This window comes from Phalacrocorax aristotelis, chromosome 1, assembly GCF_949628215.1.
Source record: "Phalacrocorax aristotelis chromosome 1, bGulAri2.1, whole genome shotgun sequence".
NCBI lineage: Eukaryota > Metazoa > Chordata > Aves > Suliformes > Phalacrocoracidae > Phalacrocorax > Phalacrocorax aristotelis.
In genome coordinates this window covers 188547718-188564015 of record NC_134276.1, presented here as the reverse complement: position 1 = coordinate 188564015, position 16298 = coordinate 188547718, and the positions used below count along the sequence as shown (strand labels likewise).

The window sequence follows — 16298 nt, the reverse complement described above, 5'->3', positions numbered from 1 at the left end:
TCTGTTTTTTAATTTCTTCCATAAAAATGGCAAATCAGAGAGAACAGAGTAGAGAGGTGGTTCTTCCATCTCTCATCATGTAAGCAGGTGGAGTGAAAAGAGAATAGCAAAGTGATATAAACAACCACATTTGGAATTCTTCTTTGGTATCTTTAACCTTGTATGTCATTTATTCTGACACCAGTGTGAAGAAGGTCTGAGATATGAGTAACTTTTTCCTCAATCAGCAGGATTTGGAGAGGGAGAAAGGAATATCAGTTCTAGCTTCCTTTCTCTGGTATTGCCCTCCTTTCTTTTCCAGTGTTTTGCTTCCATATCCATTATACTCACCAATGAATTTCTAACCCTATTTTAGGATTGTGAATTGAACCAAGACTGCGAGTGCTGTCTTACTCCAAAATAAAAATATTCATTATTTGAAAAATGAAAGATATGGAGGCCATTATATTACTTACCTTAAAACAGAGCAAACCAAAGCAACTCTAGTCAAATCTTTTTGTTCTGATATCAGCTGGCTTCTGTTGATCCGTTTAAAAATATCCTCTCTCACATAGATCATGAAGAATCTGTAAAGTACAAACATTTTTGTTCTAACTTGAACTTTTTACTTTCACTTTGTCCTGGGAGAAATGAACAGTCAATAGATAATGCTTAAAGGAAAATAGTCACAAGTGTAGGCCTATTAATGAATGTGAGGATATTTCTTCTGGAAATACAACCATTTTAAAACTACTAACTCCCCTTGAAATGTAAAACCAGGCATTTTTCTACATTTACTTGAATTTCTATAGTTATTTAAATTCTATAAATGTTAAAACTATACTGCAATATTTGACTGTCCATTTTTGTCCTTTTCCTCTAGGCTGTATTTCTCAGCTCATTCCCATCAGTGTACTCTGAACTTTTGAAGCTTTTTGATGTACGAGAAGTAGCAAATTTGGTTCACGATGCTCTGGGTAGCTTGCCAACGGTCATGCATGGGGATGAGTCCCTTCAAGCTGTTAAACTGCAGAGTATTGGAAAAACTGTAGAGAGTCACCTGTACACCAATCCAGGTAAGGTTACACTGGGCTGCCTGCAGGTAAGGAACTCAAGATGTGTGCCAGCAGGTGCGAAGGGAAGAGTGTTGCTCAGAGTAGTACTTCCTAAGGAACAATTCTGGAAGTGCTGCTCTGTACAAGCTGCTCATTTACAAGAATACGGTTGGTTAAATTTAGTGGTTTGTTTTTTAGAGACAAAGACTCTTAAAATATAGTTTTGTTTTGACCTACTGCTGGCAATACGTCTGTGAAGGAAGTTTGCCTTATACCTTTTAAGTAATTACAAAGGAAGAAGCTTTACTAAATTGATTTTTTTTTTCTTTTTTTTTTCCCCCCTTTGGAGGCCGTTCAGCAAACAGATTGTCACTTATCCATTAAGTCTTATTTGTGTAACTCTTGCTAGTTCAGCACTTTCAATCCTCTGTTTCTTAATGTAGCATAAAAAGATTACACAGCTCCAAGTGATAGTTGGTGCAGAAAGTACGTAACAGCATAGTTATTTGCTACGCGGAAGAAAAAACTGCTGTGTGGTGACGAGCCTGACATTCTTTTCTGTTCTAAGTGAAACCCCTTCAAGTGACCAAACATTAAATTTGAGATGATGTAATTTGAAATAAAAGAATTAAAATAGAAAAGATTTAAAGAATTCTAATAGGTCTTAATTTATTTACCAAAAGCCCTCTTGAGAGCTGTTTGGTTATTGGCTGTTGGAGTTCAGTAGAAACAGTAACTTACCATCTAAGGCATTCAAGATAAACACATTGCAATGCTGAAGGCTCTGCAAAAACCACCAGGCTGTGTATAAATGCTTTGAGATGCTGCAAAAAGAAAGGAAGAGATCTTAGAATATTTTTTAAAATGCTTTCAGTGATTGTACTTTAAAAGCATGAGCTCAAAGAAATGGGTAAGAAATATGGGATCCTGGCTGGTTTGCTTTATTCTGGTTGTGAAAACAGCTTACCCTTTCCCTTGTGAGCCTCCAGAGCAGTTCCTTCCAGAACAGTTAGCTCGCCTTACGGCTGATTGATCAGACCTTTGATACTCTGGGTAGATGATGACATATTCATAGAACAATCTTAAGGATGCTCTAACTTGTGTTTTTAATTTTCCAAACTACTTAGGGACCAGGTAGCATCATTTCCATTTTCCTCCCATTATCTCGGTTAGGTCAGCCTAACCAGAAGATCCAAATGAATGAATGTAATTAAAGAGAGTTATTTAATACCACGTGAGGGACTCTAGGGGACTTTCTTGGAACTGTAAATCTATTTTCAGATGTATGACAATTTTTTAATTTGCTTTCTTTTGTGGAAGTGTTAATTTTTTATTCAAATCCAGTTTCATTATTAAGAAGTCCTATGAGTTGGTTTGGCTATAAAAGCAATGCAAATTACATGTTCGATTTTACGTGGTGTGCAGGTTACACACAAATAGAATATAAATTGCTTAGACCACAAGGAAACTGATGTGAAAGACATCAGGCAGTAATATAAGCTCCCAATGTCCATGATACGAAGCTCAGGCAAACACTTCTACAGTATAATTTCAGTCATCATTAAGTGGAAGGGTCATGTGGAGATCAGCATCTTGGTCTCTTTGCCCTTAATGTTTTATCTCTTTAAAATACAAAAATATAAGTAGACTTCCCCCCAGTCAATCCCTAGAAGGAATTCCTTTTAAAATCCTCTTGGGAAAATAAATATTATATTAGAATATGTTAATGTGCGGGGTAAACTGTGCATCCTAATGTGAAGGCTTGCTGCTGTGAGAATAATTGATTTCTGTCTCCCATATGAAGATGATGAATGCTGCAAGCTGTAGTGCAATCTAACACATTGGAACTAGGTGGAACGCAGGAAATAACTATTTATTTGATAACTATTCAAATGTCTAAAAATGAGGAGATAACATTTTCTGTTATCTGGAGCTTGCCTGGAAACAAATGAGAGTAGTTTAGCATGGGAGTTTTATGCATTTTGTGCTGCAAGGGCCTGAACAGCTAACACATTAGCTCCCACTGCTGCAGAAATCAACTGACACTAAAGCTATGCTTTCACTAAAATTAGGAGGTATATTTGCTATACTGTTAAAAAGAGAAGCATCAGACGTGGAAGTTGATTTAAAGTACCCAAGAGCAGATGTTTAGTACAATTTCAGATGTATTCGATGCATCTTGTCTCTACCTGCCTCTCTGGGAATGCAGGTTATGTGTTGTATTTACTGATCATTTGTGGATAGGATGTCTGAAATGGCTCTGTATTGAGGCTTTGATATAGCTTGCTCAGAACCTTTTTCTGTTTCAGTGATTTTAAACTTCAGCTCTTCCTATAAGTAACAACTACAGAGATGTTACAGGGTGTCAACAGAAGTTATCCACCTAGCTCCTGTGAAAATTTAGTGCGTATTAAGGCCTTACTTTGCTTCTATTTTTCCATATTTACTTCTGCACCTTTGTAGTACACTAAATTCGGTGTCTCAAAAGAAACAGAAGACAGTTTTCCTGCCGATAAAAACTAGCAAAATTTTTTTCCCTCTTGGCCTTTCTTCCAGTCTCCTGGTATTTTGGGTGTAACTCTTTGGACACATCCCTGTTGATACTTGTAGAATGGCCAAATTGATGACCTACATATGCCTGTACACAGATTTTCTACCTTTGTAATTTCCGATACATCGCTAGTCTAGCACTCTCGTTTGTTGTCTTTTATTCATTCAATATTATTATAGCTTGCTTTGGGGAAGAGATAAATCTGTTTTGCTGAGAAGAGTTAAGGCTAATAACAGAGAAACATATCCTGAACCATGTCCTTCCTGACACGGTTAAACAGGAATTAGCAGAACACCAATAATTTCTTTTTTCTCTAAGGGCACTACTTTGAGCTTGCAAATTCAATAGCTATGAAAACATGAGGTGTGTAAGTGGAACATCTAGGTTTCTTCCTGCAAAGAGGATGAGTTTTCTTGGAATCATCACCGATCAAACACGTCAATTACCAGAAGAGAGATTACATTAGTAGGTAAAGTCCTAAAAAAATCAAAATCCCATATTGATAAAGCCTGTATCTTAGCCCAGTTACAATCTGTGGTGCAGCTCTTTACCACATGGAGAACATTCTTGCAAGGCAAGAAACATTGTGTCTTCCCAAAATATGAGGATTTGGATCTCTACGCAAGAGTAGCTGGGTAGGACTTTCCCGTTAGTGAGGTGAACTGTTCAAAGCAAATAGAGGATTTAATTCTCTGACCATTTACACTATAGATATCATATAGTATATGATATTTATATATGATATATGTATTATGAAGCTAGGAAAAATCCCAAGTTGATGTTTTAAAGACATCTTCATGTGTTCACTTATTTATTTCATATGTGAAGTTTTATATATTTATTTTATATATAACTTATTCTCTGTTTTTTATTGTTTTCCTTATTTTACACTGAAACCCACTATTAATAGGTTAGAAAAGTAACCATTATCTATTTGTTTTCTTTCTGAGATTGACTGCTTCCCTCAGTCTGTCTTTGTGAATGAGTTCATCTAAGAATTGCATCCTGTATACCACAGGGGAATGTACATGTAGGAAACGCTGTGTTTCAGTCATTAATATCTGACACAATCAGTGAGGATAATTTAATATCTTTGAACTGCCTTACGGAAAGAACGTTGTTACCTGTTAGACTTCCTATGGGAATGAAAAAAAGTTGTTAGCAAGTTCAGGAAAAGATACCATTAACTGATAAGGAGGTTTAGTTCTAGAAGGTACGTATTATGATTTGTCTCTGATTCCATAATTTTTTTTCAAATGACCCAAAACTTCTCTTTAATGAGACTTGTAAGATATCTCAGTAATCACTGCAAGCTAGTTGATTTCTACAAAAATGCAAAAAGCCTATCAGTATTTAAATTGTTGATACAAATCCTGAATTAAATTTAGTTGAAATGCATTAAACTTTACATATTAACACAGATTTGGGGGAAAAAAAAAGTTGTTTTTGTTTTGTTTTTTCTTTTTAAACAAAAAGGCTTTACACATTGATCCATAGTACTCCTTTCAAGTACTGCAGGATCTTTTTCAGATTAATTTTTCAGATTAATTTTTCAGATTAATTTTTCAGATTAATTTTTCAGATTAATTAGTACTTCTTAATTTGTCTTACACAGCAATATACTATTCTTTGGAGTTGTTTCTGTATGTATGCTTCTATACACACCTGTGGGGGTATGTATGTATGTATATCGCATACAAAAGTTCATCCTTTCTTAGTAGCTCTATAGTGGAGAGCAGAAAATACTTTGCAAAAGCTTTGTAAATGATGCTTAGCATCTGTGGCTCTTTTTTAGACCAAGGGAGGACTTTCTCAGCCATACCTGTGTTTTCCTTCTGCACTACAGGCAAATTTTTTCTTTCAACTGAAAACAGGCCCTCAAAAAAGTTTTGAAACTGACTGTTCTGAGAAGAGTGACATGTCCATGCAGTCACAGAGCAGGCATATATTTTTGGTTTTGCAATTGGCTTGATAACTGTTTGTTTGGCTTAAGCATTTTCTTCTCCTACCTCCCTCAAGTCCAGTGGTTCTTCCAAACAAGGAGGTGTAAACTGAATAGGTCCAAGTAAACCTATCAAAAACAAGAGCATCTTCCTTGCCTCTCACTGTTCAAGGAGAATGCTCTTTGTTTGTTCGTTTGTTTGTTTAAAATGTTCAGTTACGCTAATTGTGTCTCCAAGCAGGGTGAAGTTTTGACCATCTGTTCTGATATAGTCATTGAAATGAATATAATCCTTCTGAAACTAATCTTTAAAATACTCTAGAATAAAGTAAGTTTTGTATGTCTGTGCAGGTGCTTTACCACTAACTGAAAAGCAAGGGGGAGAGTTGCGCTGTGGGTTAAATATTAAATGTTAATGTAGCTTGCATAGGAAAGTCACAAGGGTTGCCCAGAGTAGTCTTTCTTTCTAATTATGCCAAGCATGTACTTGAAAAACTCTATGTCATTATTATTTTCCTCTCTTTCTGTATAATATTTGTAAAGGGTAAGTATTAGCATTTTAAACAGTCAGCTAAATTGTCTTGCTGTACAGAAGAAAAATTACGATAGTGACTTGATGGCTCAGAGTTCTGATTATTGCACCATTCCTTGTGCTCATTAATTTTTCTATAATCAGTGGCTGACATTGCAGCTGACAATTTTTAAGAAAAAGAGTAACCTGAGACAAATATTGTACACTACGTTCTCCAAAATTGCTCTCGTATTCCTTGATTTGGCTTGGAGGTGAATATGCCAGCTCTCCTCTTCTGTAATACTACTACATCTCTCCACCTAAACAGGTCAAGACAGAAGTATTAAGGCTATGAAATTACTAGGAATATATATAAAGCTGTGTTATATGTGGTGGTTGATTCAGTAACTGGCACTGTTCCCTCCCATGTATAGTTGCAAGTGATTGTAAGATGCTTTTTGCTCATCTGTTTGGTCTTGGTAAAACAAAGTTCCTAATAATTTTATAGAGCCTTTGCAAAAATGGGATACTTGAAACAGTTGAATGAGGATGCTCAGTTTTGCCTGAGATGCTTCAGGCCATATTGTATGTAAGGGTTGGCTATTTACACGTCAAGTGTTGCTACATCTAGATTCTCTGGTCTTCAAAATGGAGTTCATAATGCTGCACTAACATGTAAGCAGCGCACAGAGTAGTGAGTACCTCAGAAAAGGTACCAAGTCGCGTGTGTGCTCATCAGGAAGCTGCCTACAGTTAACCAAGAAGAAACACCTTGGCACAGGGCTGCTTCTGTTTTCTCCTCACCTTCTGGGCTGAAGGATTTGAGTTGCAGCTGCAAGAGAGGACCTGCTGTCCTCAGAGGGCCTATGGCTCAAAGGATAAGGCTCACCTGAGTCATGTGTGAAAGAGCTACTATAACTGCTCTGTGACTGTTGTGGAGTTGGGTAGCGATTTGGAAGACCAACTTCAGTGCTCTGTCAGCCTGGATTGAGAGCTTCCTATCACCTTCTTGCAAGGAGAGTACCCCAACTGCAGAGCCACAGACTGGTTTATGCAGTGAACCCTTCATCTCTTCTCTTGAAGATGGGTTACCAGATAGCCAAGAAATCAATATGTGCAAGGCCTAACAGAAAGCAGGGAAAGGGAGCTGAACCCTATAACCTAGAAGTTTGGTCTTTTTTATAGGAATGGAGAGTTCTGCTTTTTCACTTCAGGTGAAGGCATTAGCTGTGGTTTTTCATCTATTGGTAATTGAATTAGTGGTGGGAGTCAGAAACTGGCACTTTCCTAACCACAGGTCTGCACATTAGCCGTCTTCCTGCTCGCTTTCCTTTTGACCCTATAGATTTTGCAGTAGATGGGTCAGTGGCAGCTGTGCACACTTGACATCTGAGACTACGTGGGGCAACACTTCTGTTTTTTAGATAGACAAAAATAAAATGCCTTGTTGGTTTGGTTCTGCCCAGCTGCAGTGCTACAGGCAGATACGAACTCTCAGGCCAGTCCTGATGAAAACCTACTGAGGCACTTGCAGAACTAAGCAGTCACTCGATAGAGCCTATTTGTTTCCTGATTTTGGGTTCCAGTACCACTGGTTTTAGATTCACTGATGGCCTTTTGCCTCTTGCTGTACAGTCTTTGTTTATATTTTTCTTCAGGAGGAAGATGTAGTGGATCATCTGAATAAATAACAATCAGGAAACACCCATTTGAAAAGAGCAGGCAAGCCTTTTTTTCGAAAACAAGCATATGCTTAAATAGTGTGTACCAATCAACTTGTCCATATGATTTGTCTTGTGTTATACAGATAACTAGACAATGAAAACAAGGGAATAAGAGAGAAAAACAAGATTAGTGCTGTATTTCAGTGAAGGAAGCATTCAACAAAAATAATCTCAGAATAGATCTATCTTTTTTTCTTCCTCCTGGAAAAAATTAGAGGAAATATTTGAGGGGGGGAAAAGTGTTTATAGAAAGACTACTCCATGAACAGTACCTGGTTGGCAAAATTATTTTAGAGGAGTAATTTTCCAGCTAGGTAGACTCAATTTTTAGGAAATAATTACATTAATGAACAAAGGAACTGAGTAGATGAATAAATTTAGATAATGTAGCATATAATCATCATTAAAATTTTAACAGAGGAAATTATTCAAGTACATTTCTATGAAAACATTATTTCTCAATTATGGAAAAGATCTAAAAACAACAACAAAATGAAAACAGATAACACCCATTCCATTTATCAAGTTGTAAATAGGTGTTTAATGTGTTGTATAATAAGTGTAAGTATTAGGGTTCTTCCCATTTAGAATTGTCTTTAATTATAAGAAAAAGAAGCAAGAAAAAGTAGCATGTTAATGAAGTTCTTGCATAATTTTGAGAGAGTTCAGGACTGAAATAGAACCAAAGAACTGTGTTTAAAAAATGAAATAGAGGAAAGGCAAATCATTTTATGTAGATACCAGTAGTCTAAATTGCTCATACCCAGTAGGAGTGAAGAATCTGGAAAAGTGAAAATCCTGAAAGAAATCTGAAAGTACTGCTTGTCTGTAAAGTAGAACTTATTGGTAGAATAATATAAGTTCAAGATGAAGTCTGTTGTGTCCTTGGCTTGCAAAGGGATCCTATCACATGGCAGGGAACACTAGAACATAATTTCACATTATTTTGAATACAAGTATTACTGTGCTAAGTTTTTTTGCATGGCAGTTCAATAAATACTTAGAATTTTCTGTTGTATATAGTATATTCCACACAGTAGTGGGTTTTTTCTCCATCCATGATATGACATACGGACTTTCAGCATTTTGTTTATTCTTCAGATATTTGCTTTAGGATATCATGATTATGAAGTAAAAGCTTCTCTTATCAAAAATGTAGGTTAAAGCAAGTAAAAGCTTCTGCTTATCATAAATGCTTTTTTGGACTGAAGACACATTTTATGTCTGTATTAAAATTAAATGTTTCTGTGAGAAGCTCCTACTCATAAAAATTTTCATTTTTTCCAGATTCTCGATATATTCTTCTTCCGGTAGTTTTACATCATCTCCACATGCATTTACAGGAGCAGAAGGACCTTATAATGTGTGCACGTATCCTTAGCAACATATTTTGCCTCATCAAGAAGAACAGCTCAGTAAGTAAACACCATGTCACATCCACAAGGTGTTGAACTTCTTTATACGGCTCAATGGCATTTAATGGCACAAACTGGACCCTGACCAAGTCCATTTTAAAGAGTTCTCTGTGTAATGATTCTGCATAAACATGTCATTCTGATTTCTCATGAGCTTTTTCTTCCCATGCAAGAATATTTTAATTGTAGTGCATTGTGCCAAGCTTTTACACTTTTTGAGTGTTGTATTGGACAGAAAGAAATGTCCACTTTCTTTAAGAGGCATTTTCTGTTGTGGGCTGTTTAGTCATAGGGGACATGAGAGTGATATAGGTAAACAAGTTGATAAGAGTACTGCAAGGGGGCTTGCACTTGGTTGTTAGTTGATAAACTTTGTGGCCAGTTTCTGATGTTTGTGTTTGCAAATTAAGTTGTGAAAGCTGCATATAAGAGCTAGCTTACGTATGTGTATTGCAGATATGAAGGTGATGCTAAGTTCTGACAGGCAAAGGGATAGAATACAATTAAAAATAACCATTGCCTGTAGTTAGTGCAGTACATATATATCAATGCCAGCATACAGAATCACAGAATGGTAGGGGTTGGAAGGGACCTCTGGAGATCATCTTGTCCAACCCCCTGCTTGAGCAGGGACACCCAGAGCAGGGGGCACAGGAACACATCCAGGAAGGTTTTGAATGTCTCCAGGGAAGGAGACTCCACAACCTCCCTGGGCAGCCTGTTCCACTGCTCTGGCACCCTCACAGGAAAGAAGTTTTTTCTCATGTCTAGCTGGAACTTCCTGTGTTCCAACTTGTGCCCATTGCCCCTTGTCCTGTCATTGGGCACTACTGAAAAGAGCGTAGTCCCATCATCCTGACACCCTCCCTTTAGATATTTATAGTTACTGATGAAATCCCCTCCCTCAGTCTTCTCTTCTCCAGGCTGAACAAACCCAGGTCTCTCAGCCTTTCCTCATAAGGGAGATGGTCCAGTCCCCTGATCATCTTGGTAGCTCTCCACTGGACTTGCTTGAGCAGTTCCCTGTCCTTGAACTGGGGGGCCCAAAACTGGACACAGGACTCCAAATGTATTAGAACTCTTCTATGTGTTTTTCATTTCATACCACTGTCAGCAGTTGAAGTTGCTGTGTCAGTGACTTGATATGGATGCAGCTTGTGACTTTGGCACGGTAACAACATTTTCATTGCGGCTGCTCCTCACAAGATAGTGATAGATGATAAAGCATAGCTGTGGTTTTGGATAGGGAGAAAAGCTTACATGTCTGGTCTTAATTTCAGGAGATCTTTCATTTGGAGTCATCAAGCCAGAGATGTACGCTATAACAAGTGGATTCCTACATAAAACTCTCTCCAATGTTCAGGAAAGGCAGCTACTATTTTTAGTAGTGCCTGAGTCATTGAGAGTATTAACAACTTGGTGACTTTGATATGATTTTTGTGGATCAGTTTGGGACTTCATTCTTTCCATGGTAATCAAGATAATTTAGAGGTTGAGGGAAAAAGTGAATTTGGAGTCGTGCGGCTTTGAAAATTAAGGTTGTTGGTCATTCTAACAGTAGTTTGTACACGAGTCTTCACGGTTGATGCAGTTCCTAAATACACTGTCTACTGTCTGCCTTCCTAAGTAGCAAAGTTAACAGTTGTTTGATACTAGATGAAGTGACAGAGGACATGGCTGTGACACTAGGCTCATCTTGAATCCAAACAGGAATTTTGACTTTTGTTACAAATCATATGTTTTGGGTGTGTAGGAGGGGAAAAAAATAAAATCACTCCTACACCTCGATGTCAGCAAAGTTGAATGATCTGTTTGTCAGCTGAGTTTTAGTTCAATTGTGTGCATTTGATTATGAAATGTTTCCTTCTGTAAAGAAATGTCATCTTAAATTGTGGAGAAAATCGCTCAGATTAAGATGGTGTTGTCTGCTGCAGTGGAGACGGAAAACACTGTTGAAGTAGGGAAAACGTATTTCCATCTGAATTAAAAAGGAAAAGTAACTACAACTTGACTTCTTCAAGTGTTTTCATGCACATAATGAAGGTATTCATGGCCTCTTTTGGCGGTGAACCCTTTGGTTCCCTTGTATTGATGTTGCATACAAGCAGTTGTAGGCTTACATAAATTACTAATTTGTTTGTGCTACTCAGTTGATGGGAAGCAATGTAGCTGGTCGTTACCGCTGAAACAGGTCTTGAAGGTTCAGCACCATCTGCTTGTTTCTGGTGATAGTTTCAAAGTGTGAAAACAGATTCTACTTTTTGGAATTTAAGCCTCTCTTGGCAATTTTCCCAGAAAATATATGGTTGTTACCTATAAAAAACTTGACTGAAAAGTTCTTGAATATTATTTACTGCTTTCTTCTAAATATTAATTGAAAATAGAGCCATGCTAATTTGATTAATACTTATGTATTCTAAGTCATCCCTATAAATGTCATGTATATTTCAATACAATGTAATTAACTGAAAACTGTTTTTAAAAAAAATCAATAGAATTAAACAATATCGTTAGAGAATAGTCCTTGTTTCTTGAATGTAACATTCAGAGCCAAAATATAATTTGTTTCTAAAACAACATCAAAGGAAATACACCTTGGTCTTTCCTTTTTAAAATCTTAAATGTTTTATTTATTATTTAAGGAAAAATCTGTCCTGGAAGAAATTGATGTGATTGTAAACAGCCTGCTAGATATTCTGCTAAGGACCATACTAGAGATCACCAGCCGACCACAACCATCAGGCTCTGCCATGCGCCTCCAGTTTCAAGATGTAACTGTAAGTTTTTTATAATGAAATAGCTCAGAATTGTCACTGGTTGGACAATTAGATTTGTGACAGTATTGTCTTTAGATTGTAATACACAATGTCAAGATTTTGTCTATAAAACAGAGAATGGGGAAAACAAGGAAAATTCTTCCAGCATTTTATTAATTTTCAGTGGGAATAGTAATTTTTTTCATCAAATTTAAAAATTGTGACCCAGGAAAAAACCCAAAAGATAAAATTTGTTTGAGGCTTGTTTCAGGTCAATATTTATTTCATTACATATCTTTTGTCAACAAATTTAATAGCTTTCTGAAACTCTCTTTAAGTTTTAATTTCTGAAAATGGAAGAGTACCAATCAGTAATGTTTTATTTCCTAAAATGCGTACATTTTTACATGATGAAGCAGCTCTAAAAATTCCTCCAGAATCTGTGATGCTAACTTGTACAAAACCAAATTTATTAATTGAAAGGCATGTTGTTGTTCTCTGGGCTAAGCATTTGAGCTTCAATTCTATCAGATGAAGTAGAGCAAAGAGGATAGTTTTAGAAGATTAACAAATTACATTTTGGTCAACCTGCTGTAACAACTCATGCAAATTAGAAGGCTGAAATGCAGGCATTTACAAGAAAGCTTATGATGAGCATTGATGACACAAAATGAAGTGTTATTTTGCTTTGTTTTCAGTCAGGTTCACAGTTTGCTTTTGAAGGGTAAATCAGTTCTAATATAGCAAGGAATATGAGTGAACACTTCCAATATGAGGTGAGGGGGTGACGTTTTATGCTGTGTGATTTACCATCTCATTATATGCTTAATTAATTAATTGCCCAATTTTTACACTGTAACAGTTTTCATTAATGAATAGATGGTTGCTTTTCAAATAAGAATTTCCTCTGAGATCAAACATTTCAAAAAGCTTTTAATAGCTGTGGAAGAAATGTGGTGTTGGTGTTTTGTTTGTTTGTTTTACTTTATCCCACCGAGAACAAATGTTATATGGAGTGTTTTATGGAGCTGCCCAAGCTCCATAGTAAGATAACACCATGCTTTAATCACTGCGATTCAGCAGGACTACACATCTAAGAGGTTGCAGGGGGTGGTTCTTTAAATTACAAAATTACAAATGTATGCTGTGTGGCATATCAGACCATTACAAGAAAATCTCAGCTGAAGTAAGGCTTGTAGTATTAGACTGTTAGTGTAGCAAAGCTCTGAGCTTATTGGTTTCTTCTGAGATATCCACTTGCTTGCAGACTAAGTTTTCATAAAACACCATGACAGCCTAATTCTTTCACACCATCAAAAAATTAGACTCTGAAAGTGCTTTGAAGTTGCAAAATTTTCTTTTTCTGCATCAAAAAAGCCATGTCATTTTCACCACAGGCATCTCAAAGAATACTTAATGTGGAAGTGACTCACAGCACAGCATAAGGCAATTATATACATTTATGTAGAAACATCATGCAGTATGGGCTTATGGCAACACACGGAGCCAGATTCTTGGAACTATTTGTAGAGCAAGTATGATAAAGTACTCAATGTGAGTACAGCAGTAGAGTCTGTTCCAGTATGTTACCATTATTTCAAGTTTCATGTATCATAAAATATTGTTTGTGAGATGTATCATAGCCGCACACTGGATAAAATTTTGTTATACTTTTGCATCAGAAATAGTATTCCTTGTGGAAGTAGTCCCAAACTCATCTCAGTGTGACCTTCTAGGCCCATGTGTCGCTATTTTTTTGCACAAAAAAGCAGCATAAAGAAGCAGCATAAAATCAGGCAGCATCAGGCTATGTGCTGCCATGACTGCCCTGTTTCTTTCACGTCAAGTAGTTTTGGCACCTTGGTACCATTTCAATTGTTAGTGAAGGATCTTTTTAGATAGTAACCTACAAGATGGATGTGATGCTTTCAACTGAGCACAAAGATGACATGTCTTCAGGGTGTCAGTGTTACAGATGTTGCACTAACAAACATTGAATTTGATGCAATGGTAAAAGTGAAACTTCTGCTTTAGGATGTCGGTGATTTAGACCTTCTGATTTCCTTAAGAAAAATGCATTTGCATATAAAGAGTTAGCAGAAAGCAATCCAATTAAAGCAAACTTTTATTGATTTCAGATCTTGGAAGTTCAGCCCCTCAGAAGCTAAATGAATTGCAGTTTAATTGTGAGCTCTGTGTATTTTAATAATTGTGCTCCTTAAATAAGGCACAAAAAATTACTTTAGGATTCTACCTAAATGAATTGGATATACTGCTTGGCTTGACTTATTACACTAGAATTGGATCCTAAATGGTTCTTATCAAGGTCATTATGTGTGTGGAGTTTCATTTTGTGCATGATTCGCATGTACCCTGACTAGTTAGTCCTTGGCTAACATTGGCAGAAATCTTACAACATCCATTTTTGTGCTGAGTTCAACAAATACAGCTGAATTTTAAAAACCAGCTGCATGTATAGCTACCTACATTTGAATTAAAAGCTTAAATTTAGAAGTCAGCTAAAGCAGATACATTTTTAAAGCTAATCTGACTGTCAACTATAACAGTACAGATTTCTATAATAGATTGTGATTTTTAATATACTACTATAAGTCAAAGTACATGTGGGAACATAGAAGGAAGGTGACTAGAAGGAACTGCTTGAAATGCTTGAGCAAGAAGGCAAATATTCAAAAAGTCCATACTCAAATTTGTCACTCAAGATAGCAACCATATTTATTTATTTACTCTGCTTATTTTGGCTAATTAGCCAAATCTGTGTGGTCTCAGATTTTATAACTGGATTTAAAGTCTCCAAAAATTATGCATGTTTAGATTAATCTACATTATACTAAATGGCATGATAAAATCATATGAAGGCTAGATGTAGCAAAATTGAAAACACTAAAAAATAATGACAAAAGACCAAAGTCTTTCTGTTTTCTGAAGAGACCCTGATAGGGTTGGAAATAAATTTTCAGATATATGCAAGATAGCAGCTGTAACCTTGACAGTTATGCCCAGAGCATGAAGATTAAGAGACTTTGTAACCTTAAGGTATTGTTTTGAGGATGCTGTGTTCACTGTAAAAACCAATGGTTTTGCAGGGATATAATTAATTTGGAATCATTATTTCATTGTAGAATCTTATGATGGGCAAGACAATTATTATTTTATCACCATGTTGCCAGTGAAAGCCATCATCTCACACACCACCAAGCGTACAAGGTATAATCACAAGTGAATTAGGCCTTCCAATATAAAATCCAGAATATCCATTCCTGTGAAAACACGCTCGTTTTTAAACTTGTTTTCTGGTTTTAATGAAAGGCAAGGGAAAATCTTCCCAAATTTTGGCTTGACAAACTAATGAAAAACACCATTTTAAAGTACTGTCTGTTCTCACAGTCTCATTCCCCATTCTTGGTAGATAGAGGCCAGAAGTCTATTTCACTTACTAACAAGCTTGTAAGTTTTCAGCATTGTTCTTTTTAAGCACTGGGGTGCAATCCAGACCTTTCACTTTTTCCTGTCCTCATCCATTCTGCAGTCGGACCAGACTGATACCAGTCAGTGTTTCTTCCCAGTTCAAAAGTGAACAAGTAGATGGGAAAGGGAGAGAGGGAGAACCTATTCCTTCCCATGATGTCTTGGTCATTTGATCGCTCACTGGAGATACCCAGTGCTGTTTCCTGCTCATTTGCTGCTGAATCCCATACTATTTGAAGGACAGTCTGGTGAATGTGCATCAGTAGAGGCAGGGAGGAATCGACACAGCAGTCCAGAAAGTCCCTCAGCTGCTGCCTGGAGCACCCCTTTTCTGGAGTGTGGAGTGTGAATCCAGGAATAGGCACTGTGAGAGAGAGTGGTCTTGCCCTATGATTAAGCTCAACTTCTAGATACTTTTTTAAAATGAGAAATTCCTGTGTAAGTCCAAGGAAATGTCTGTTCAAAACATTTTCAAAATTTGTTCAATCCTATAAATGAGTTTTCTTTTTGACATATATGTATTTTGCGATGAAAAAATGTTTTGAAAAAAATTCCCAGCTCACTCCATTAATTTAAATTTGCTTCCTAAAGGAAAACAACATCATTCTTCCCAGAATTGTTGCAAAATATTTTTGTTTATGTTTGTTTCAAAACTGAGTTGACTGAGAGGTTGTAATTTTAGCAATCTAATAATCTATTTAAAAACAGATACAAAGGAAACCAATCACAAATCAAACTTAGTTTAGCCCTTCTGGAAGTATTTCAAATAGGTTTTGCTAAGCAAGTAAGCTGCATTTGGGGAAAAATCATTCTTCAAACGGGAAGGAAGTTCATAGCTAAATTAATGTGTTTTTGCAAAATATGGAGTCTAAGAAA

At 36.5% G+C, this 16298-nt stretch overlaps 1 protein-coding gene across 4 annotated transcripts in view; it reads left to right on the top strand.

Annotated features, from left to right (window-relative positions):
- DOCK4 (dedicator of cytokinesis 4) overlaps positions 1-16298 on the top strand; it is a 255013-nt gene that overhangs the window by 171590 nt on the left and 67125 nt on the right. For all 4 annotated transcript variants that reach the window (XM_075081064.1, XM_075081063.1, XM_075081061.1 and 1 more), the window contains exons 23-25: positions 863-1055; positions 9050-9177; positions 11820-11954. In XM_075081064.1, the coding sequence (XP_074937165.1) occupies positions 863-1055; positions 9050-9177; positions 11820-11954 (456 nt within the window). The remainder of the gene's footprint in view (positions 1-862; positions 1056-9049; positions 9178-11819; positions 11955-16298) is intronic.